We start from the raw sequence: 24095 nt of genomic DNA, 5'->3' as shown, positions 1-24095 counted from the left end.
CTCTCTTGGTAAAAATATGAACATCAAAAATTACAACTACCCACTGACATAATTCAGTGACATGAAGTCCATTTACATCTTGAAAGATTTAAAGCCACTTTTACTCTTCCATGTTTGGCCTCAGCTCTCTCCATCTGATTTGGTGGTGCAGCTGTAATCCACTTCAGTACAGATATCCGGCTCTTCCTTTAGAAACTTCCTCTTGCTATGCTATACCTCTTGTAAACGCCCTGACGGAAGTGGCTTTTTTTCCTTCTTCCTACTGCTGCAAGAGGTACCAGAAGTACAAGTCGCTTAATAAACCAGGCAACATTTGGTTTGAAAAAAGATGCAGTTTTTCATTAATTTCAATGCATTTGTTTCTTACCTTATAGAAACACCATGCATATCACTCATGTCTAAACAAAATGACAGGCAAAGCCACAGACACTGTCCTAACACTTTAATTTATTAGAGTAAAACTGCCAGGTTACTGTCCATCCTTTCTACTCCACATATTTGAGAAAGAACATCTGTCTGGTAACAATGATGGTTCCAAGTCAATTATATGATTTTTTTTTTCCTTTACAGAAAAAGATACCTGAATGAGGCTCTGGATGTAATTATCTTTAACTTGCAGCATTTCACTTTAAATACGTAATTTTAAAAATGAAAATTTAGGAAAAATAGGGAATACGTAATATCATTTTTTTCATGGCATAATTTTCATTATTTATCATTTTATGCCATATATGTAGGATACCAGAGACACTATGTTCTGCCTTAGCAACACAGTATTCCAGTTACTTGATTTGGTTCTGGCAAGACATGATGATATGAAATAAGTGGAGTTTCCATTTTTAAGTATGTTAAGAAGATCCTAAAGGTCTGAAATGGCAGATTCTATGGGCATGATTGATATCAGCACAGTGAGAGAGACAAGGTTATCAAAAGACCTAAACCAATACATAATGGCTTATGAGACAAACAAAAAAGAACAGGAAAAAATGAGGTATTTTCTGTAACAGACTACAGATGCTGTATAGGAGAAAGAGGGGCTGGTCAGTCTCCTACCATTACTAGAATGGAAGGAGCAGGGAGATGAGATATACACATGGAAAAGCTGGGAAGTTGCTAAAGCAACTTGAAGAAAGGCAGCAGCACCTTCCCAGCTACCAGCACCTTGAAGGAGCTCTGCAAAGAACAACTTCCAGCCTTTTGCTCTCATTTGCAGATGCAGGATGTGTAATGCAAAAGCCAGGAGACCAAACTGCCCATGCCTGTAGTGGGCCATCTGAATGGATACTACCCAGTCTGGCCAGGTTGTCTTTCTCTTTATAGCATAACAGAGGCCTCAGTAGACTTTTTCTTTTTTCTTTTTAAATAATCTTGGCTTAGAAAGAAATTGCTTAATGTAACAAAGCATTTTAACTAAGATGGAGCTGTGGAAACTTTAAAGATGTGCATGACACTGGGTTGTGTGTTTCTTCATGCATTCTCCAGCTCTTAAACACAGACCTTGCCAAAGCAAATAACTTCACAGTATTTATCATAGTTTTGTTACTATGTAGGAATATTTTTTTGTTACAGTGCTTGCAAAGGTGAACTATTTGTTAGCTCTTCCTCCCTTTTGTCTGCCAGTAACATGGAAATCCAATTGTGGTCATGAAACATCGCTGACTTAGAGCTGCAAGTCCCAGGATCCAACTTACATTAGGCAGCAGTATGGAGTTTCTCCCCTTGTCAAGAACCAGTTCTTCTGCCATGTGAAAGTCCAACAGAAGGTTTTTGTCTTATTGCACTACTTCTGTAAATGTTACAACCTGTGAAATTACTCCAATTTCTTCTGTGAAAGGAAGACACTAGGCACAGAGAGAGTTTTGCTTGGGTTTTCTGGTTGTGTTTTTTGGTGGTGGTGGTGCGGTTTTTATTGTATTTTTATTTTGAACTATAAGCCTATTCCTAGTTACTCTGTCTAGCAGCTTCTGTATGTGTTACCCACTTGCAAAGTCTCTTCTCTGTGGTGAGATACCCCAGTGGGGCTTTGGTGGCTGATTGGCAGCATGTTGTCCACATCCAGATGGTCACCCTGATGGGGTGGACTTAAACATCTGCTGAGCTGGAAAACAGAGGAAACAGCTTCCAAATCTGGCCATTCCAGACCTTACCAACAGCTCTTGATCCCATTTGCTCCCACTCTGGGAGCACTGGTTGTCTGTAGTTCCTGGGGAGGTAACAGAGGAAGAAGCGCAGGCTCTGACCATGCTACCGAGAGAGCCCAGCTATGCAGCCTGTAAATATTTCCATGGTTTCCAGAGGCTTATCCTTATCCTTCTGTACTGCATGGAGGAATATAGATAAATTGTGTAATCCTTCCTGAACACCGAAGGATCTCTTGATGTACAGATCTATCAGGGAAACGATGTGCTCAAAAGCATGGGGAAGACCAGCCTTCCTGTAGCAGGAAAATGCTACTTACAATGGACTCAGATATGGGAATAAGTTCCCTTGGGAACTGGTGGAAGCACCTCATTTATATCTTTGAGTTATGTAGGAATGTATTTTTTTAGACAATGCTGCATCTGAAAGAATCCTCTGCAGGCAAAAATTGAATTAAGTCCTCTTCAAAGGTTTTTGCTCTTTTAAGAACAAAAGACAGTGACTTAGAGTTATTTTTTGGGCTAAATTGTATTTCTCTGTGTGTATTTATACACACATTCATATGTTCAGGGCCAACACCCAGATGACAAATGGGAGAGCTGTTATTATTATTCTTAAAATATCTGTGTTTTTTTCTGTGATGCTTGGTAGTACTGCTAATGGTCCTGTGGCTGTAAGTCTTCCTGTAGGAATTTATAATGTAAAGCACAATTTCTCTCTTATCTAATTACTGCCTATGCAATGTTTTATTTGAATGTTTTCAAAATAATTTGGGAAAAAAGAAGTTGGCCTGATTTAAGTGACAGAAGACTTGACATGACTTTTTTCCCTATCAATTATTTCTCTGAAGTACAACTAACAAATTATATTCTGAAGCAAGAGAAACTTTCATTATAGAACAAACTCACTTTTTGGTTACAAGTATTAGAAGAAATAATAAGCCAGATATTATCCTAATAAGTTAGAGCCCAGTGCTGTACTGGCAGGACTTCATTGCAAAAAGCTGTTGGCTGCTGTTTACATTTCAGACATTCTCTGAGTAAGTGTTGTCACAACAGACAAGCAATTATAGACAATAATGTCAGTAATTTGTGGATTAAGAACTCCTTAAGGATGTATTGGCACGCCCAGACAGTAGCTGCTTTTAGCTTGCAACTTAGCTGTGCCAGTGAAACTGTAACTTCCCAGAAGCAATTGTGCTCCCTCCGAGACAGCAAAACCATGGCAGGGGTTAAACTGCTCTGGGCCCTCCCTGCCTCCCTCACAGCTCTCATCCAGACACCTCAGCCTCAAAGAGCCATCTTAAATAGACTTATCTATTTATGCATACTCATAAAATGGAAATATTGGCCATTATGTCAAAGTAATGCTGTGCTAGGGTCTTGCCAACACAGCCAGAAAAATTAGATTTTAAGATTCCAGTACTATAAGTACACCTGTGAGGAACTTCAGCTGAAGTCCAAGTCCCAGTGTGCTGTGCTGGAGGGCACAGAACCTGTGCTGATCCTCTGATTCGCCCTTGGGACACCCATGGCTCAGGACACGCTCTATATTAGCTCATGCAAAATATCTAGTGTGTGAAACATGTCCTGTTGAGAAAATGTTGATTATTTTAAGGATCAACAAGAAAGATTCAAGTGTAGTTTTCACCTTTTAAAAGAAATACTGGCATTTAAAAATACCATTCTGAAATATGTACAGCAATGAACATTTTCAAAGACAAATTAAATACAAATGCACCTTTTTTGTGCTACTGTTCTTCTAGCTTAATTTCAATACAAAACATTCAGAAAATTAAGAGTGTGTTTAGGAAAATGACTTGCCATTTTCATGAGGGAAAATTTATCTTAGTAAGGCTGTATATATGTAAAGTAGAGGGTGGCTTGCAGGCATCAGGAAAAAGAAATGTTTTTTTCTTATCAAGTCAATTTTTCATTTAGTAGGGAAAAATGTCACAGAAATTCCTTGAAAGGTTTTAACTATAAAGCTAGAATATAAAAGGATATTTACTGGGCACTGCTAACCTGTTTCTTCCAAAGGTAGATTTGCCTTTAAACATGTGTATCTCATGTGCCTGCCTGTCAGTGCTGGTTTAAAACCTGCAGAGGACTCAGGTCCTTTTTGCTGTTTGTACTTACTAATTCAGCATCTTTTCCTGAAGATGCTGTAAGAGACCTTTTACAAATGCTTATTTTTCCCAGGCCCACGGCTGCAGGTGAGCTCGCTGGGTGTGCAGGGTTCATTCAGCAGTGGCTGGGATGTGACAGTCTGACCCCAGGCAGGAAGGCAGTGAGGTCCTGCTGTCCAGGGTGGCACCAGCTGGCCCATTATGCCCGAAGTGACTGACTCAGCCATGCTGCTGTCAGGCCAGATGCAGCCAAGGTGGGCAGGGCACCTGGCACGGGGCTCTTGCAGCAGGGACCTTGGCTGGCACCTCAATCAGGAGACAGTGGTTGAGAAACGGCTCTACATCCCTGACAGTGAAAGCAGCCCTTTGTCTGGTATCTCCCTCCTTCCTAGACATGGGGACTCGTTCACCTTTTGTTGAGTGTTCAGTTGATTCTGGTAGCTTGTGTACATTCTGAAGGACATCATAAAAGTTTCAAATGCACCTAAGATTTTAGCAGGACATGTTTGATGCTGCTGGTGTCCCTGCAGACCCCTGCCCGTGCCCGAGAAGAGGCTGATCTGATTTTACACCCTGCAACCGAGACAAAAGGCTGTGTGTGCCCAGACAAGTTGTTCATCTCCTTGTGCCTTCTCTCTCCTCAGCACTCCCGTTCCCCTTGGATAAAACCCCGCAAAGTCTCTCTTCGCTGCTCTATGTCTCCTTTAGTTTGGAACCTTTTGCGGGCCCAGGCCAAGGTCGGCACCTCCGAGCCCGGCCAGGCTCGCCGGGCTGCGCTGTCCCAGCGCCAGCCGACGCGGTCCCCGCATCCCTGCCCCGCATCCCTGCCCCGCGGCGGCCCGGCCCCGGCGGGAGGCCCCTCGCTGCCGCCGGCCCCGCTGCCGTCACGTGGCTGCCGAGTTTTGTCCCCGCAGCGGTATGAGGAAGTCAGAGCCGCCGCTGCCGCCGCCCGCAGCCCGGGCGGGCGCTGCCTCCTCCTCCGCCGCCTCCCCGCGGCGCGCCATGTGAGTGAGTACCCGCGGGCAGCCGGGCCGGCCGAGCGCCTGCTCGCCCGCTGCCTCCCGGACGCCGGCGGGGCCGGGAGCGCCCGTCCGGGGGCAGCCGGCGGGCTGCGGGGAGCGGGTCCGGGGGCGGGCCGGGGTGCGGGCTCGGGGCGGGGCGGGGACGCTCCCGGGGGCTGCGCGGACTGGAGCCCCGCGCCCCCCGGCGGCCCCCGCACGGACGGAGGGACGGACAAACGGAAGGCACATCTTCCCTCGCCCAGCAGGCTGGCTGTCCCCGGCACTCGCCTCCCGGCGTGAGACTCCCGCCGGCGCCGCCGCCCCGATGGAGCAGCCCCCGGCGGCGGAGGAGTGGCAAGGGGCGACCCAGAAGAGGAAGGCCTGGGCTAAGAGCCGCGACTCCTGGCAGGCGTCGGAAGCGGAGGATTTCTCGGCAGCGGCGCTGGCCCGCGGCGAGGAGGAGGAAGAGGAGGAAGAAGAGGAGGAAGAGGAGGAGGAGGATCTCGTCGGCGGAGAGCTGCCGCTGGCCGCAGGAGCAGGTCGGTGCTGGGGGACGGCATCCCGCGGGCCACGGGTACCCCCTCGGGGCGGCCTCGCTGGTACTGACTGTCGGCTTCTCTCTCCTGCTCTGTCCCTAAGGCTGTCACAGCGTTCCCAACGAGAAGATCGCGATATGGCTGAAGGACTGCAGGTGGGTTCTCCCGCCGCCCCCGCCGGCGGGTCCCCGCGGGTTCGCGTGGGCAGCGCCGGGGAGCCGAGCGCGGCACGGAACGCGCTGCGCTGCGAGCGCCCTGCCGTGACTCCAGCCGGGGCTGCGAGCGGAGCAGCGGCGTGTGTCCCTATGGACGGAGAGGAGCTGGCTTTCGGCAGCTGCTCACCCCTTGGTGTCTCATTAATGAGCCTGAAGGCTTTCAGCCACCGAGGGAGAAACTCAGCTGAGGGTAAGGAAGGCAGCATTATTTTGGAAGCTGCACTGTCTCTCTCCGAGGAGCTCCAGTTTAAAGCTTCCGGTGTTCCCTTGGCTGGTTTTTGGTGCAAATTCAAAGGAATGGTTGCTTCCATGGCAGTGGTCTCTGTGCATCTGGGCCTTCAGGAGTGATGGCACAGTTTAGACTAGCTTGATTTATCGTAGTCTCTTAATGTCCTCTGTCATTAACTTGAGGCACGCTATATGTTGTCCGTGTTTCTGTTACTGTTACAAAATAATCTTTGGTGTTTGGAGCAAAATGACATTACTGTTTTTTTTCATCCTGAGTCACATAAAAGCACATAAATGTAGCAGCTGCTTTTGTCCCGTCTTTTTCTCCATTCAGTCAGTCCTAACAGCCCTTGCAAGAGCCGGAGTTGATGGGGAGAAGCTAGCAATTAGCTTTCCAGGAGCTAACAATGACATTTCAAGACCTCTCCTACTTGTTATTTCTGGTTTCCTTCTCCTTTTGAGAGCAGCTATGTTAAGATGAAAATATACCACTGAGATTAGCTGTGCCTTTGTGATCTTTTGATCCAATAAGCAGCTGACTGAGCTTACTCTGTAACTGAGGTGTGGGTTACTTTATAGCTACAGGGTCCTCCGTACAGCTTTCTTCAGATCTTTATAGGCTGTGCCTTGGAGGGGGTATTGAGAGCTACAGGCTTGATATCATACTGTATCCTAAAAATATAATGTTAAGACCTGACAGACCCTTCTTCCAAAATGCTAGAACGGGAGAAGATTTTTCCAGCTTTACCTCAAATCTGGTGTTCTGTTGGTCTTCCAAAGTATATCCTTAAAAATAAGTATTATGAATTTAGTGCTTTATTAGAAGTATTTTTTGAGTGAGGAGGGCAAAAAATGGAGGAGTGGAAGGAGAAGAGGCCCCTGAGAGAGAAATTCTTCATAATACTAGAGTGTTACTTCTGTCTGTATCTGCAGGATTTTTGTCTAGAGCCTTCCCTGGTCCTGTGGTCCTTACTGCTTCCATACAGAATTTAAGGAATATCACAAAGCTGCAAACTGACAACATAGACATCTAATAGATGGTCAAAATCTTGAGTAATAATACAAAGTTTGCAGTTTTATTCCTGTACTTTGGTAACTGTCTGTTGTTAAAACTGGCACCACGCACTTCTGTGGAATGTGTTTGCATCTCTGGCAGCTGATTCCTAAAATATGGGTATCTTATTTTACACTCTGTTTGCATATTTTACACAAAAGGAAATTTAGCAGAAGTTTAGTCTTTTGCTAATACAGAAATGCAAATTTATATGACACATGTTTGTGAAACCTGTTGTGGCCCTTCCACAGGAGTCTTTTAAAGTATAGCTATTAACTGTTGTAAATCCTTTCAGAAGAATCTTGTGTTCACCCAGTAAAGATAAAATTTTCGTTTTAAAAAAATATTTCTTAAATCAAGGGATTCAGTCAGGAGTTAACCTCTGACTCTAACATGCAGGGTGCCAGCATGTACGATTCATGTCTGGTAGGTGCAATGCCAGCTGCCTGAAGTGGTGCACAGTCCCTTGTGTTTTGAAACGGCAGAATAGTTTATTTTTTTGTGTCTAATATACGTGCAAGCAGTAGCTAGCATGGGTGGTTAAGTGATAATTCAACCTGCAGTCTTCTAAGTGACTGTATGTGTAGAAACCTTGAACTGATTGTCTCTTGATAGGAGTGTACATAGGCAAAGAGGACAATGTTAATAGATGACAGAACAGCCCTGCAGATACTCTAGTGTTTTATTAAAAAAAACCACAGTGAAATTTACAGTTGTTTTCATTCCTGGAAGTTCTTATTTGTTTAACTCCAACATTTTGTGTTTGTTTATTTATTAACACTGGTTTTACTTGGAACTTTGATTTTTGCAAAGTGTGGTCATATACAGACAGAGCTTTTATTTCTGATTCATCGCACAACCTCATTCTTACAAGTTAGCTCTATAACAAGCTACCATGTAGCCATTACTACAAGTGAAAATTCAATCACTAAAATAAAGTATTTTCTCTCATATATGTTTTCTAAAAGCAGTCCTTCCCATTTTGTCTGAGTTTCTGTGTTTATGAAATCAGAAGAAAATTGGCACTTTTAAAATATAATTTTCTGCTTTGAGTTTGCAGCAGTACCAAAAAACTTAATATCAACCCAGTGCATAAATAGATCTGCTTATAAGATTTATTCCTTTGTTTGTTTCTAAAAGCTTCAATACTGTTCTAATATGGATAAGAAGAATTACTAGCTGTCCCTTGATATTCATGGTAGTGGTTTAGAGCTCTTATTACTTGGCATCTCTGTTTCACATCTGCTTTGGAGGAGAGGAGGGTTCCTAATATCACATGTTATTTACCTTGGTAGTAAAAAACACCTTTAGTCGTTTTGTTTTTGTTGTTGTTTTTGGTGTTTTGTTTTGGTTTTTAAATAAACAACTAAAATAAAGACTCAAAAGAAAAAACAAGTATTTATCATACTGTGATAAGAATTATGGAGGCTTAAGAAATGCCAGATGTTACCCAGCAGTCTCTGGTTCATTCTTGTTTTGGGAATCCTACGCCTTTGAGAAAGGCCTCCTTTGCTCTCTCCCTGGTACTTTAAAAAGGCTGTTTGGAGTAATAAGAAACCTTATAAAAGCTGAAATACGGTTGTTTGTATTATACAGATAGAAAAGAAGAAATTGTTGTCAACTCTTATGATGACGTCTATTATTTTGATTGAGTATATTTAAACTCTGCCAGTAATACAGGGGATGTGGGAGGTATTTAGGAGCCATCTCCTGTAGATTTGCAGGAAGTGAGTTCTTGAAATGCTTCACAAAGAAGAGATTTTTTTGCTTCGAGTTTAAAATAAACAGGGCTCCTGCCCAATTAAGGCTTTAAAAGGTGAGGTTTAAACACTTTCACAGCACAGTGCAAAATCCTTGTCCTGTTCTGGAAGACCACCCGACCACAACTGGTAGTTGAGCAAACAAACCTATGCGCCAAGAGGAAGCCCCGAGGCTGTGTATCCTCATCTTACCTGCTTGGTACCTGTGTCCCATGGCAGTGTGGGCATCAAGAGTTCAGTCAGTTCTTCTGTAGGCCAATACTGAGAGAACTTATTGCTATATATATTAAAATACAATAATAAATGAGTGAAAGCAAATAGAATCCTTAGGATCCTCTGGTTCAGGCACATACCCACTTACTTGCTCTTTACTGCCTGCTTGTTGCTGTTGGCCTCCCTCCTCTGTTCCTGTGTTGCCGCTGTGTCAAGGCTGCTGGGATGTTCTGGGGACCTGCCATGATGTCCCTTCAAGCAGGGAGACCCCATCCTGAGGGCACAGTAAGTGGAAGGGTCCCCCAGCCCTAATGTTCCCAAGTGCACAGGGCTACTCTGAGGCAGAGCCATGGGCCTCACTGGTGAAAACCAGCCTGGACTAGAAAGGCAGAACTGTTCATGCTGTTGTCCAAAAGGATTTTTGTGTGGTACTTGTTCCTTGTTTAAACTCAGGTTGTGTATAGTTCTTAAATGCAAGTTTTTCAAAGGCAGGGAGTATATGGCAACAGTGTGCAACAGTGCAGGCAGGACAGCAAGGGGTGTTGGACAGGGATGTTTTTCTGGTAGCTGCTAACATGCTTTAGAGGTGATGGACTTAATTTCTAAAGGAAAACGCCAGCTTTGGTGGTTGCTTTTATGGTTTTCTGCCTGCCAGTGCATGTAGCACTGACCTGGGCTGTCAAAGTCAATACCAGCAAGTTTCTACATTGAAAAGAGGCATGGGAATAGCCACCAGGGAAGGAGAGGAAGAAGATTGGAAGCGCACCCATCAAAGCCAGGGAGTAAACAACCAGCATAGTTATTACCTCAGAACATAAGGCTCATTGTAGCATGACAGGTTTAGACAATATACCCTATGTTTTCTAGTCTCTGACTGGACAGACACACAGAAACGCAGGAGATTTGAGCCTTGGCAGAGTCTGTCCTGTCACCTGAAACACAGTTATGCACCTGGATGCTCTGGCTGGTTGCCTTGGTATCCCACTGTGGTGGGGCTTGGCTTTGCTTTGCAAAAGGCGCATCGAAGTGAGCTTGCTCCATATCAGCAGGCCACATGTGGAAAGAGTGAGCTCTTTTCACAGGGGAAAGAAAAATAAGGTTGTGAAGTGTAAGGTCTGTTAGAATGCAGATGCAAATTTTCCTTGCTTAATTTGGCCATGGCACCAAAATAAATACTGTATCAGAGCACTGTTTACTTTTAGGTCTTTGGGCAGGTTTATGTGTTTGTCTAATTAAAAATCCAAATGAAACTTGCATAATATAGGCACATAAATCATCTGCTTTCACCTTCTTTATGAGTAATATATTTCTGAATTTGTTTTGAGCCTTGAAAGTTAATGCTGCTGTACTTAGTAGTGACAAGTCTTTGGTTAAATATATCTCAGAGACAAAATGTGGAAACATCTAGCTAATGTCAACAAGCGTAGCGTGAACCCAGAGAGGAATTGGACCTGTCATTTTTGTGGTTTCTGCTGCTCCTTCTGAGCACCATGAGGTTCTGCAAATCTCTTACCCTTCAGGGAACTAGCAATAGGAGGCATCATCCAAGTAAGAGTCAGTGTGAAGTATCAGAACTGCAAGTGACAGCTAACATAGCTGTCAAGATTTTTACCTCGACTCTTCCTGATCACCTAAATACAGCTTTCCACCTCTCTCTCCAAAAAGTTTTAAATGTGTAGAAAAATGGCAGCAGTTTTTGCTGCATAAATGAGATTGAATTAGTACATTCAAAAACCCATAATCATTTTTTCTGGGTGTTTTGCTGAGAAGCCCATGATTTTCCTCAACAGGGGGCTGCTGCCCCTCAAGGTGTTTGAGCTTTGCAGTTATTAAGTTTTGTTGTGTTTCTCTACAAGGTGTATTTGTGTAGAGGGCTGAGGATCGTTTTGGAAGTTACTGCCAGTCCTCAGATGTTTGTGCTTTCTGGGGGCGGAGGGAGGGACAGACAACTGCTGCTATCACAAGCTTGTTACATGCTGTAAGGAAGGACATGAAGCAGCAAGTTTTAAAAGTAGTAATAATCTCTTCTGTGGTTTCAGAACGCCTCTGGGAGCCTCCCTGGATGAGCAAAGCAATCCTCTGTTGAAGGGTAAGGAAGGGCTTTATCTACTGAAACCTCTTTTGCTGGTAACTGTGCTTTCAGGGACATTCATCTGAGACCTCGGCTGGTTAGTAGGAGTACAAACCACAGCGTGGTCAGTGTTGCAGAGTTATTCTCACAGTGGAGCAGTTGTGCCCAAGAAATTGGAGAAGGAGGAAAAGAACCTGAATAAGACTTTCTGGAGATCTAAGTAAGCTCTAAAAAAAAGCCCCCAAATGTGCAGGGAGGTAATTTCCTTCCAAGCTTGCAATCATTAGGCAGTCTCTGCCTCTAATAACTCTGGTTGCCACACCTGAAAGTTTTACTGAGCAGGTCTAAATACTAAAGTTCAAAGTACAGTGGGAATGTGAAGGTGGTGACAGGGTGCAGAGGAATTACTTGCTGTACCTGTAGTCTTCACTTCAACTCTTAATCCAGTACAGGGAGGTGAGAGGGAAATGCTCAAGCTGGACTCAGACTCTGGATCCCCCTGGTAAGATGTCTGGAGGATAGATAACCGAGCAGCAGAAGACACAGATGTGTTGTGTTGAGTGGTACCTCCAGATTCCTGCTTGCAGTTAATTTGCTTGTACATTGACTCAGGGATGTTTCTGAGCACAAAACTAAAAGAGTCTTATAATTGTTCTCTTTCAAAGTAATTTTTCTATGTCCTGAAATGTAACTTCTCACTTCTTAATGCATTTTTACTGCATGAGTAATGCAGGGATTGTAAATATAGTCCGGTTAAATCTTGTATCAAATGAAATATCTTTCTAATATCTTTAGATAAGCTGCTGGAAGGAAAACACTGGAGCATTCTAATTGTTGAACTGCAAACTGTATGTTTTCAGGCATGCTGGTGAGAAATGGAGGAAGTTTTGAAGATGACTTATCCCTGGGAGCTGAAGGTGGGTGTGGCAGGATTATGACTCTTTTTCTAGCAAAAAAAATTATGTTCAGTCATCTGATTTTTATTTTGAATGACAGCACTGGCTAGAAAATCAGGATGAAGCACATAGAAAAATACAGGAAGATTTGCTTTTTGAAGTTATTTAGACTATTGCTAGTGTTAAACATTCTGGGTCTCTGACACAAAGGTCAGAGGCAGCCCTGAATTTGCTTCTGCTTTCTCATTTTAATACCCACAGTGACAGCATAGCCTGAAGCACTCACCAGGGCTGTGAGAAAGTGATTTCTCCTACTTGCTCTTCTTGTCCGTGGGTTACTCTTGGCAGCCCTGCATGCCCCACTTCCACTGAATCCCTTGGGAGTGGCATGTGCGGGTTTTTGAGAGGAGGAATGAAATTCTGTCAGCCAAGAGGCAAACCCATTAAGGGCTAAGTGCTTTTAAAAATGAAAAGCACCAAAGCTGAGTAAGTATTTTGTATCAGCCACTATACGCTTGGCTTTGCTAGCCTTTTCTTTTCTCTTCCGTTTTTTAAGGGGAAGGAGATGTGGCTGTTCCTGGTTTATGTCTTTGTGAAAAAGACTTCTGGCGTTTCTCTTGATCACCTTCTTACAGATGTCCATAAGCAAACTAACAAAAGCACTGTGGGTTCTGTTTTAACAGCAGCATCTTGAAGTAAAACAGCAAAAAGCTGCCTTACAAACCGGGTCCTGTGGTTAACTGCAGGACAGGGATATAAGACATTATCTGTTTTCAGTATTTAAAAAAAAGACATAACCACTCTCCAGCTTTAGCTTTTAATCTTTTTTGAATTACAGCTTTTGCAAAGTGTCAGAACTTGTATGGTAGAGAGCCCATTTTTTCCACATTAGTCTTGCCAGTGGTGTCAAAGTAGTGGGACAAGGCCTGGAGCAAGGAAATATCTTTAATTTTTAAAGATTTAAGACTTGTAAGGTAAAAGGTTTAGCTGGTAATGACCTTGATCTGATAATGGTGGAAAAGCAGTAAATGAGTCCCTTGCTGCAATAGATTGAATGGGATTAAATTTTCTTACTGACAATCTTTTCCACTTGTTAGATTGCCTGTAGTACAAAGATTTCATAGGAAGAGTTTCTCTGTAATGATAATCCAAGGTCTGAGCATAAAACCAAGAATGCAAGAGTCAATACATTTTAGAACACCGTGAAACTTTTTTCTTTTTAATTTTTACTCTTATAGTTTCTAAGGACTTGTTTTTTATGAGTCTTTAGCATGACTTAGCAGAAGGTAATTTCCCCTTTTTCAAATGAAAAGGTCCCAGTACTAGAATTGATGGTTGATTTTTATGGGTAAGGATGCGGGTGTTTCTGCTGGGCTGTGCTTCCCATCCAAGAACAAGGGGACAACAGAGCTGCTTGGAGCAGTGCTGCGTGCCCTGCCAGACAGACAGCCCCTTTGAGGCTGGTATGAATGGCCTGCCCTTGTGCAGCTGTGACTGCCTGAATCCAGATACAAGCCAGAGCCCTGTGTGAATGGTACAGAGGGCATTGGGCAGGGACCCCAGCCCACTGCTGAGCTATTTGAACCTATGGTTCAAATTAGGCACTGGATAATCCTTATAGATAGGCTTACCTTCATATGTAGGCAAGAATATTTAAAAAAAAAAAACAGACATGGGATCTGTGTTTTGTATACATTTCAGTTTCTTTGTGATGCCTCTGAAACCAAGAGAGTGGCTAGGAGGTTTCTGTGTTTTACTCTCGGTTGCTGACTTTACCCTGCTGGCACAGCAAATTGAGATGTAGGGTTTCTGGCAGCGCGTGTGACATCACCTTGCTCTTTCCACAGCTGATTCTGAGGGCTGCTGTAACATATGGCAGCAAGGCTTCTTGCCTGTCCTGGGGCAAGTTTGTTAATGCTGAGTTGCCTCTTTGGGGAAGCCATAATTTAAGAGTGGGGTTCAGTTCTGAAAGAATAATGCTGCCTGGGATGTTCCCATGTGGTGCTCGGCCAGTGTGGTTGCAGAAAGTGCTGACTTCCCTGTCAGAGGCTGGTGACCAGGTGGCTTGGTACCTGACAACCAGTCTTCCAGAGCCTTCTCAAGTCCAAGAATGTCTTCTGGCCCCATCAGCACCACAGGCTTCACTGAGCTCTTGTCCATGTATTGCACAGCTCAGGCAGCCGTGGCCCTGCCCCACTTTGCTGATGAAAAGGTGAACAAATACAGTCTCAGCACCTGGCCATGGGGCCAGCTGCCTTTCTTGTGTTCTTTACTTTCTCTGCTGGAGCAATCTTCGCGTGCCTGCCTGTCCTCCTCCTCTTCCCACCCAGGAACAGCCCTGCAGCTGGTAATCGTGCCTTCAGCTGCAAAGCAATAAATGGTTTATATAACAACTACGAGCTTATCGCAATTTAAATTTCAGGTTTATATGATTAATGACAGTATGCAAATGTGTGTCCACGAGAGATTTTATTTTAAACAGAGCTTGAATAAACCAGATCATCTTTATATCAGCCCTTGAGAATCACATTTATATGGAAAAAGAAAAATCTGGTTTATGCGGGAGTATTGGTGAATGTGCTCATTGTCTGCTGCTTTGTACTGATTGTGGAAGTGTAATTATGAAGAGGTCTGGACATAACTTCTTCTTCTTTCTCTGCAGCTAATCATCTACGGAGTGATACCCAAATGGAAACATGGTAAACATCTTTTTGTGTGTTTGTTTATTTCAGAGGAATATTTATACTGGAGGGCAGGAGGGAGGATGGGCAGTGAAACTCATGGGGGCTACCACAGAACTAAAGCTCTTCTGCTCATGTCTGTTTACATGAGAGGCAAGGAGAAGATCCAGATAGCACAGAACCAGTCATTAAGAGATGCAGAAAAAAAAAATGCAGATTTTTATTCTTCCAGGAGACCTGACATAGATTTTGGAGTTGCAGGAGGAAAACAGAGAAATGACAAATCTTAGTAACTTAGCATAATTAACCTTCTTTGCCTCTCTGATCAGTCACCATTTCAGAAATTTCAAGGGAAGATTAGTTTTGCTTGTCACAGATATCCTTTGGGAGTGGAGAAAAAAAAGACTTTCAGAGAGGAGAGACTCCTGCTTTACAGTCAGAGCATCTGAATAAAGTGTGCTGAAACTAGAACCTCACTGACACTTCAGCAAATACTGCACAGCTGCTGTGGGCAGCAGCTTCTCTACTCCTCTTGAGCCGGGCTCTGTAAATACACTTCTGGGTGAATCTTCTATCTTCTTTGGTTTTTCGGTAGCTGTTCTGGTAGGATTGTGTGTATGTTAGGATTTATATGGTAAAATTCGCCCTGAAAAAGTTTGTCCCCCAGAGAGATTGGCAATAAAAGTATGTTTGAGCACAGGGTACCACCTAATACTCAGGCAGCTTCTTCAGATGCTGGGAAAAAATAGTTTGGGAATGGGAAAGAAACTGGCCAGCAGTCTGGGTTGGTACTTGTCTTGCTTCGTTTCTTCCAATCTGGAGCCTCTTCAGCTTCCCCAGCCAGGTCCAGGGCGGTTTGCAGTCTTGTGCTGCAGGTGGGTGGCAGCTAGGGTGAGGGGGAGCTGGGTACCCAAGGCAGGGAGAGGGTGGCCTTGCCATGGAGAGCTTGTCCTGGAGAAGGCAGAAGCACAGGGAAGTCAGGGAAAGGCATGGCAAGCACTGCTCGCCCAAGGCTGGGCTTCCTTAGTGGAGGAGGGTGGGATCAGGGAGGGTGGGGCAGCAAGGGCAGATCAGGGATTTGTTTTCTGAGCTTGCATTTGCCTTCAAGTTCTTACCGTCTATGTACATTTTTACTGAGGCGTCCCAGGGTTTGCTTTTGTTACTGTATTTCAATAAATGACATGGCTAATATAAACCAGATAACACTGAAGAGGAAAAGAGAAATTCAGCAGTGCTGGAGGATTAGCTCTCCAGTGAGACAGAGAATCGAGTTCCTGAACAAAAGAGGTTTATCACAGGGGTCTTCTCTGTTTGTGTTGACAGCAATGGTGTACTGGCAAAGGACAGGAGGCTGCAGTTCCATCAGAAGGGGAGAAGTATGAACTCTACCGGCTCTGGAAAAAGCAGTGCAACTGTTTCAAGGTAAAAGAGTATTGTGTTTTGAAGGTCTGTTCCTCAGTTAAATGGGTTTGGCTTGTTTTATGTGCATTGTTGCATATAGCAAGGAGAAGGGAATTTGCATTTTGTTGCTTGAAAAACTTCTGTTTGTTTTCAGTTGTGGTTAGCAGTAAATGCCAGCAAATGGACCTAAACATTAGAAATGCCTGAAATTTCAATGGCATTTTGAAATATGAGCTCTGCAGATATGAATTACAAGATTTGATCTGCGATGTGTCTGCCAGTGGCTCTGGTGATAGGAGCCAAAACTTCAAATGCAGAGATCTCCACAATTATTTCCAAAAGTAGTCCAAGCTGTAGGAGTTGATAAGTTCAATAAAACAATCTGGCTACTGGGGTGAATTAGCAGTTGGGCAGAAGGGACTGAATCTTGAAAGCAGAGAGGTAGATGGTAAACATCTTTCATTTGTCTAGTGTTTCTGAATTACTGGAGCTTTATGAGGAAGATCCTGAAGAAGTGCTCTATAACCTTGGGTTTGGAAGAGATGAACCAGATATTGCTTCAAAAATTCCAGCGAGATTTTTTAATTCATCATCATTTGCCAGAGGGATAGATATCAAAGTGTTTTTGAATGCCCAAATACAGCGGATGGAAGTGGAAAATCCAAGTTTTGCTTTAACAAGTAAGTATGTTTTTGAAGCACAGCTTATTTATGAGTTTATTAACTATGTAAACAACCCCAAAAGAAGGTGTGTGTCTAATATTCTGGCAAAACCCCTTTTCAGCCTAAAGGGCAAATTCCATTCAGATTTCATAATAAAACTCTTGCTTGGTCTTAAATATGGCAAGAGGTGACTATCAGGGTTGTACTCCTTGGCGTGAGTGGAAGGGGTTTATAGTGGGGGGGAGGGAAATGAAAGGCATCCTGTAAAGTTTGCTGCCTCTGGTTTGTATCATTTCCATCTCTTACTCCTAAGCTTGTCTGCTGTTGTAGCTTTAGAGCACTGAAACAAATAGCAATATCCCTCTGTTTCTTGTGTTCTTCAGTTTCTGGGTGGCAGTGACCTATTTCTGTCATTGTTGAAATCTGGGACAGTATTTCTATTGACTTGGACAGGAGCTTTGTTAGGTCAGTAATGAGTGTTGCTGAAATGAGGGCATAGCTGAAATGTGCTCTTGTAGTTGTAGATGGAGAGAGCAATGCAAGTAACACTTTCTTCACAGCCTTTTGTAAAGTAACTTGCACTCACATACATGTGCCATTTTTTTACTTTGTGACAGCTTTCCATGCTGTTCTTTTAAATTTACTAAAGATTCTTGAAATGGTTTTTCTTTTCTTTTTCATAGTATGGTATCACTTCCATGTTACAGTGTTAAGTCAGCCTTTGGGACCTTTGATATAAGTAGGAGAAGTTTGTGGGGGTAGGCAGAGGTTGTGATCAAAATTCCCTCTTCAGTTATGAAGAAAGAGCTGTCTTTGAGAATTCAAAGCATCGTGTAGAGATAGATCAACGGGTCTTGGATGTGATGACAGGAAATGTCCTTGTAATCTCTGCCTTATGTTTCATTCTTGTGTAGGTCGTTTTCGTCAGATTGAAGTGCTTACTACTGTGGCCAATGCTTTTTCCTCTTTGTATTCTCAAGTCTCTGGGACTCCTTTGCAGAAAATTGGTAGTTTGAATTCGGTGTCTTCCAGCAAAGAGGCATCCAGCCCTCCCCCTTTAAACCGCAGCAATACAGCTAGTCGGTTAATGAAGACTTTGTCAAAACTCAATCTGTGTGGCACACAGCAAGGCGATGGGAGCAGCTGCTCAAGTCCCTCACCTGTTGAAAAAGGGAAGAGTCCAGCTGAAGTAGGGAGCGAGGACAATGATGCTAAAAATGAATCTAAATTACCGAAATATTCTAAAAAGAAAGACTCTCCCTCTTTTTTGGCTACTGTAAAGGAGGAGATAGCCAGTAGTCAGACAAAGGCTGGGAACACACATAAACCTACACACCTTCCTGCTGTGACTGATGATACGCGAGAGGGGACTGTGCCTCCAGAGGATGTGGAAAGTAGCACGTTGGCAAATGCCCAGGACAGACCATGCGAAGAATCTGGTCTTTTGGACTCTCCAGGCCTCAGCAGCAGTTCCAGTACATCTGACAGCAGCGTCCTGACACAAAGGCTGTCCGTGGCACCGCCGGGCAGAGACCCCTGCGCTCCACTGGCAAACCCGTCCATAATGAATCTAATGCTGCAGCAGAAGGACTCCTTTGAGATGGAAGAGGTGAGTGAAGATACATGACTTTGTTTGTGCATACAGTTTACATACCTTGCTATCTACCAGCAGAGAATGTTCCCTCCCATGTAGTTGACAGTGTTTTCTCCAGGAATACTTTACATTCTTTGAGTTGTTGCACTTTCTCAGCAGTTGTAGGCTGCTCTAATTGATCCTCTTCAGGAGGTAACTTGCTGCTGCTGCTGTTTTTGTTCCTGAGAGTCAGCAAGATACTTGTCATTTTTTTTTTTTTAAATCAAGCTCAGGTAATTACAATCACTGGCATAACTCTTAGGAAGTTTTCATGTGTAAATAGATCTAAGTTAGGCTGTGTATATATTGAAACCTTTGGGTTTAAATTTTTACTTTACTTAAATTTCTAGCTAGAAATCATTGCTTTTGTTACCTTAAAGTAAATTCAGTTTATTAATTGATATTGATTAAGGATAAATTTGTGAATAAAGCAAGAGTGTTGCTGCATGAAACAGAAGAGGGGTTATCATGCAGGGTGAGGTGCTCATCTTGTGCAACTTTCAGTTTTGATAACAATCTACTATAAGTTGATTTGTTCCCTGGAAATTAGCACATTGAAAGCCACTGATGTGACTTTGGGGTTGGCTAAGTTACAAATTCTGTGCTAGTTGCCTTTTAATATCTTCATAAATGCATATATCCATTTTTTAATTGATAATTTTCCAAAAGGGAGTTTCATTTCCAGGTTCCCGTAAGTGCTTTGTTTATTAGCCTAGTAAACATGTGGTCTACAAATTTAAGAATGCAAATTTTTTGTAGACTTGCAGCTTGAATTGTAAGAATTGTGTTACAGTTCTTAAATTAGCAGATGTTTTGGTGGACACATTTCAATGTGAATCTTGTTAAAAGTTCAGCAGTTAACATTTTTGTCTATGTGAAGTAGATATTTAAAATGAAGGATTGTGATGTCATTGGTGAAATGAGGGCGGAAAGCAAGTGAATAGAAAATCCCCAGAGTTTTACAGCGAATGATGATGTGATGATTTAGTAGGTCCTGTAGTGTCATCGTCATTTCAAGCTCTTCTAGATCAACTAATGTTGTAGCTGAAGGCACTCATTAAGCAGAGAAGGTAATCCAGCTCTTGTGGTTCCTACCACTTGTTTATACCACTGTGTCCTCACCCACATGTTGTTTGTCCATCTATTGAACCAGAACAAAGGACTGGTCCAGTTGAGAGGGGAAAAAGAACCCAGTGTATTTTGATTTATTTATTTTTGCTGGCTTCAGCCAGATGATTTTCTTGATCCGGTTTGTTGTGTAGTTACACAAATGTTTGCGTTGGCACAATCAGAGGGGACCAAGTAGCAATGCATTTTGCTGCATATCCCAGAGGAGACATCCATTTCTTGGTACCCTAGGGCAAAGTTTAAACAATGAGTAGATTTATATATATGTGTATGTATATATTAAAAAGAGGAGTGGAATTTTGCTGCAGTGTAATTTGGACTGTAAAGACTTGCTGAATTCTACACAAGTGTGATGTATTTGTGAAGTTTTGGTTGACACACTTCGTGCAGTGATGCCAGGGCATAAACACAGCTGTTTTGGCAAGATGACATGTGATGTGGGATGGGATTGTGGTGAATTTTTTGTTTATACAATACAGCATATACATATCAACTGCCTACAGATCCCTGGGAGGGAGGAATTCAGTTTTGTTGAAGAAAATTTAGAACAATTCCTGGCAGCGTGATTTTATTTTTGTGTGTTTCTAAGCAGGGTATAATGAACAATAAACTGTATTAGAAACAGTAACAGTAACTCCTCCCCCTGTTTTCCCAGCTTGGTTTGGACTGCATTCATATGCATAAGAAAGATGACAGATATATCAAGGAAGCTCTTTCCATGCTTATGAATGCCTTGGAGGTTTGAGTGCCCTTCGGAAGTCTGTGGCTGTGAAGATAACTACTGTGGGAGTGAGTCAGGGCAGGATTTCCCCCAAACACCCACTCCTGAGTTGGCCAATTACAGTCCTGAAGGTCGTTTACCAGTATGAATATTGGCTGACAGGGACAGGGAAGGAGCTCCTGTGTGCTTGAGGAGCTTGAGGAGCTGCACCGTGCTGCGGACGCAGCTGGAATGCTGTCTCCCAGCCAAGGACAGGAGGTGGACAGTATTTAAATGAGTAGAGGCTTAGCTGTTGGAAGGCTACAAATTTAGACATCATAATCAAGACACCCTTCCTGGAAGGCCAGTTTGAACAAAAGTGTCTGTAAAACTTGCTGTTCCATGTTTTAAAAAAAAAAAATTAAATTTTTCCTAAACTTAAGGAAAGGTGAGCCCCTTCTATGCTCCCCTGCACTTGGACAAAATAAGGATTTCCCCTTTGTTACAGTCTTCATTTCCTAAAGGAACACAAACCTCTAGGTTTATTATGCAAGATTAACGCTGTTCACTTATTAATGGTGAAAAGTTCAGGCCAAGTACTTCTCAAAAACCTTGTAACTGAGAAAATGCACCCTTGTGGCTACTCTACACGTGATATCAATGTAAATATGAGTCTTTCTTTAGCCAAGTACTAATTTTGGCCTATAAACATTGGTATCATGATTTTACATTTTTAAATTGGTAAAAAATGGAGATAAATTCATTGCTTGGTAATTTTGAAATTGGGCGGGCAGCCCATTAGAGGGAAGGGTTGAGAATAGTTGCATTAGTTGATTGTGCATGGAGACTTGCATGTGATCCATTAGGATTTTTTCTGGATCACACAAAAGAGAAAACATATTTTATGTTTTGAACAAAACAAAGGCCTCCCTGTTGAGATTTTAGGCATATTTTTTTCCTTGTTTGAATGGTTGCCTGAGAACTGCTTTCTTAATAAGGCTGTGTTTCACTAAGTTATTAAGTAGTAGGATTCATTTTTGTGTAGTTAGAAGTTTCCCAGATGAAATCTGCATGGCTCTGAATACATTACCTTCCTTTTTTCTGCTGGAAGGCACAAGAAGTACTTCCATGAGTAGTGGCATGCTGAAGTCTGGAGTAGGTTCTGGCAGGGTCTGGGTCCTTCTGCTGGAGGATTGGTGGGTTGTGGGAAATGATAGGGCGGCAGATGACAGTCCTGGTGTGCTGATCTCTTGATGCATTTTTCTAAATGTATTTTGCTTGTTCTTTATATACAAATGAGGGGCCAAGAGTTCTGAATGGAAAAAGATAGTAGTGTAAAGGTGGTCAGAGGTGCTTTCACACAGTAATTTTAGTGTTTTGCCAAAGGGGAACTGAAGACTGTGTTGTCACAGGATTTGATTTCGAGGTCTTTTTTGCATGCTGAGCATAACCAGAGGGGAGTCCTGCACTGTGGGTGGGAGGTGCTATCCAAGGATCACTGCTCTCCTGCAGGAGCATTGCTGAACACCTGCTGAAAGTTTGTTCAGGGAGATATGATTCACTCCTTCAATCAGAATAGGCTGTTAGGCTGGAGGAAAAGACCAAACTACAAAACCACGTCCTTCATGTGTAGTATATATAGCTTGGGCATTTTAAGAGGCAGAACATATTCCAGTTGTCTGGCAAAATATTTGTCTCCTCTTCCCAACAGATTCAGAGTACAGAGGGGGATCTACCACATGTTCCAGCTACGCACCAGCTAGCAGTGACCAAATCAAGGAAAGGTGAGTAGACTTCAACTCCTGGGAGACAGCTGATTGCTGAGTGTCCTTCCATCTCTGAAAGGCTGATTCAGATATTTTAAACTTCTGAAGTTTCTTTTCTCTTTAGCAATAAAAAATATCTGTTTTGTTTGGTGTTTTTGTTTGTTTGTTTGTTTGTTGGGTTGGGTTTTTGTTTGTGTTGGGTTTTTTTGTTTGTTTCTTTTTTTTTTTTTGTTTAGCTAAATCACAGAATGTTACTATGAAGTGGCAGCCAAATTATAGGCAAGACAACAGCCCTATAACCTCACTGGCTGTTCTCACTGTTGTACAACTGATGATAGCTCAGATGACCTGAAATTTTAATTCAGATTGTGTGGGATTTTTTTTTTTCCCCTAGTAGATCCTGTAATTTAAGATACCCATTTAAGCTAAAATTACATTGTTTTAAACCTAAATTGCATGATACGTGTAGGTTTTTCCTATGCACTACTGCTCTGTCTGCAGGCTGGCTGCACAGAAGACTAGTGTCTCTACACCCACGTGGAAATTTTAGTCCTTCACAGGGGAAACGCTGTGCACTGGCTCTTGTGGCTCACATACTCGTGCTTTCATCTCAAATTCTTATTTGTGTGTTTTGTTCTTTCATCTCAAAGTCTCATTTATGTGTTTTATGGCTTGGGAGGGAAAAAGTTGATCTTTCAGTTCCTTTTGTGATTGTTTCTTTGGCCCATGTTAGCAAGTGAGGTCTGTTCTCTAATACATGTAATTAAGAAGAAATAGAGCTTGTTGCACTTAGTAGATACTTAGCTGCAATGCAGTTTTTTGGTGAAACATGAATAGCATCTCTAGATACTAAGGGGAAACAGAAAAACCTGTCTTAAGAAACAGAGGTGATCTTATTTGTATTTTCACAAATGGACTGATACTCTTGTGAGCTGTCAGCTGAACTGCATTAACATGGTTGAGAATGCTCTGGACTGAGTGCTGGAGGTTAATGCCTGGTTATTGGTGATAGCTTGTCCTGCTATTTCAGCAGTGCTTTGCACAACCCAGCATTGTACTGACTAGGCTTCCTCTAGTACAGACACAGGCCCCTAAGAAGGACTGCCAGAAACTGCATCTCTAACTGTTCCCAGTGTTTCTCCCTTAGCTGTATTTTGGAGTTTGTTACTACATACTTTAAGTGATTACATGAAAAGAGAGATGCACTTTTTACAGGGCAGGTCTCTTGTTTGCCTGGCCTTGTCAGTTTTAGGAAGAGCTTTTTGGAGAAGAGCAGTTTAAGGATCCAGGAGCTGCAGTCAGGGAGAAGAAAAATAATTTTTTTCATCTTCTGAAATGCTCATTTTGTGTTGTGTTCCCAGTAGTTATTTTGCCCTCTTCTTCCACCATGCAAGGGGAAAAAGTCAGATGGCCCTGTGTGTATCTACTGAAAGGTACCAGCAGTTCCAGCAATGGGACTTCAGTAAGAAGCAGAGTATGCTGGCTCATGTTTCCCAGGCAGTATGTCCCACCCATTTCTGAATACACTTGGCATACATTAATGGTGACATTCTATTATGATGCAAGTGTTGCCTGGAGTTTTCTGGGACTTAAGAATATGGATGCCTGCACATTTGCTGAAAGTTAGTTTGAGACCAGCATTTTATTTCACCTGGAAGATGTGGAAATCTTGGGACTTTGTTCTGTGTAGGTTTCAGTAAAATTACCAAGAGGAAGACTGTTTGGTGGAGAACTTATCCAAAACATTTAAAAAACTGTAGCCATTTTTTTTTTTTTGCAAATTATCCAACATGAGACAACATAGAGACCTGTTTTATCAGGGAGTGGATGTTCACCAAGTTTAAAGGCATCCAAAGTTAATGGCCTCTTATTAAAGATGCTGG

General features: G+C 42.8%; 1 protein-coding gene across 3 annotated transcripts in view; it reads left to right on the top strand.

Moving 5' to 3' along the window:
- Positions 1 to 5174: 5174 nt before the first annotated feature.
- ITPRID2 (ITPR interacting domain containing 2) overlaps positions 5175 to 24095 on the top strand; it is a 42338-nt gene continuing 23417 nt past the window's right edge. The window contains exons 1-10 of one of the 3 annotated variants that reach the window (XM_050339524.1): positions 5175 to 5271; positions 5535 to 5807; positions 5908 to 5959; positions 11314 to 11363; positions 12206 to 12262; positions 14904 to 14940; positions 16246 to 16344; positions 16795 to 17003; positions 17900 to 18594; positions 22158 to 22230. In XM_050339524.1, coding sequence (XP_050195481.1) covers positions 5594 to 5807; positions 5908 to 5959; positions 11314 to 11363; positions 12206 to 12262; positions 14904 to 14940; positions 16246 to 16344; positions 16795 to 17003; positions 17900 to 18594; positions 22158 to 22230 — 1486 coding nt within the window. In that variant the 5' untranslated portion in view covers positions 5175 to 5271; positions 5535 to 5593. Of the gene's footprint in view, positions 5272 to 5477; positions 5808 to 5907; positions 5960 to 11313; positions 11364 to 12205; positions 12263 to 14903; positions 14941 to 16245; positions 16345 to 16794; positions 17004 to 17899; positions 18595 to 22157; positions 22231 to 24095 lie in introns of those variants that run through there. The other 2 variants (XM_050339523.1, XM_050339522.1) reach the window with 2 other exon arrangements.

This window comes from Myiozetetes cayanensis, unplaced genomic scaffold (assembly GCF_022539395.1).
Source record: "Myiozetetes cayanensis isolate MyiCay16 unplaced genomic scaffold, myiCay2020 scf9, whole genome shotgun sequence".
Classification (NCBI taxonomy): Eukaryota; Metazoa; Chordata; class Aves; order Passeriformes; family Tyrannidae; genus Myiozetetes; species Myiozetetes cayanensis.
Note: the sequence above shows the minus strand (reverse complement) of the source record. Positions and strands in the feature narration are given on the sequence as shown.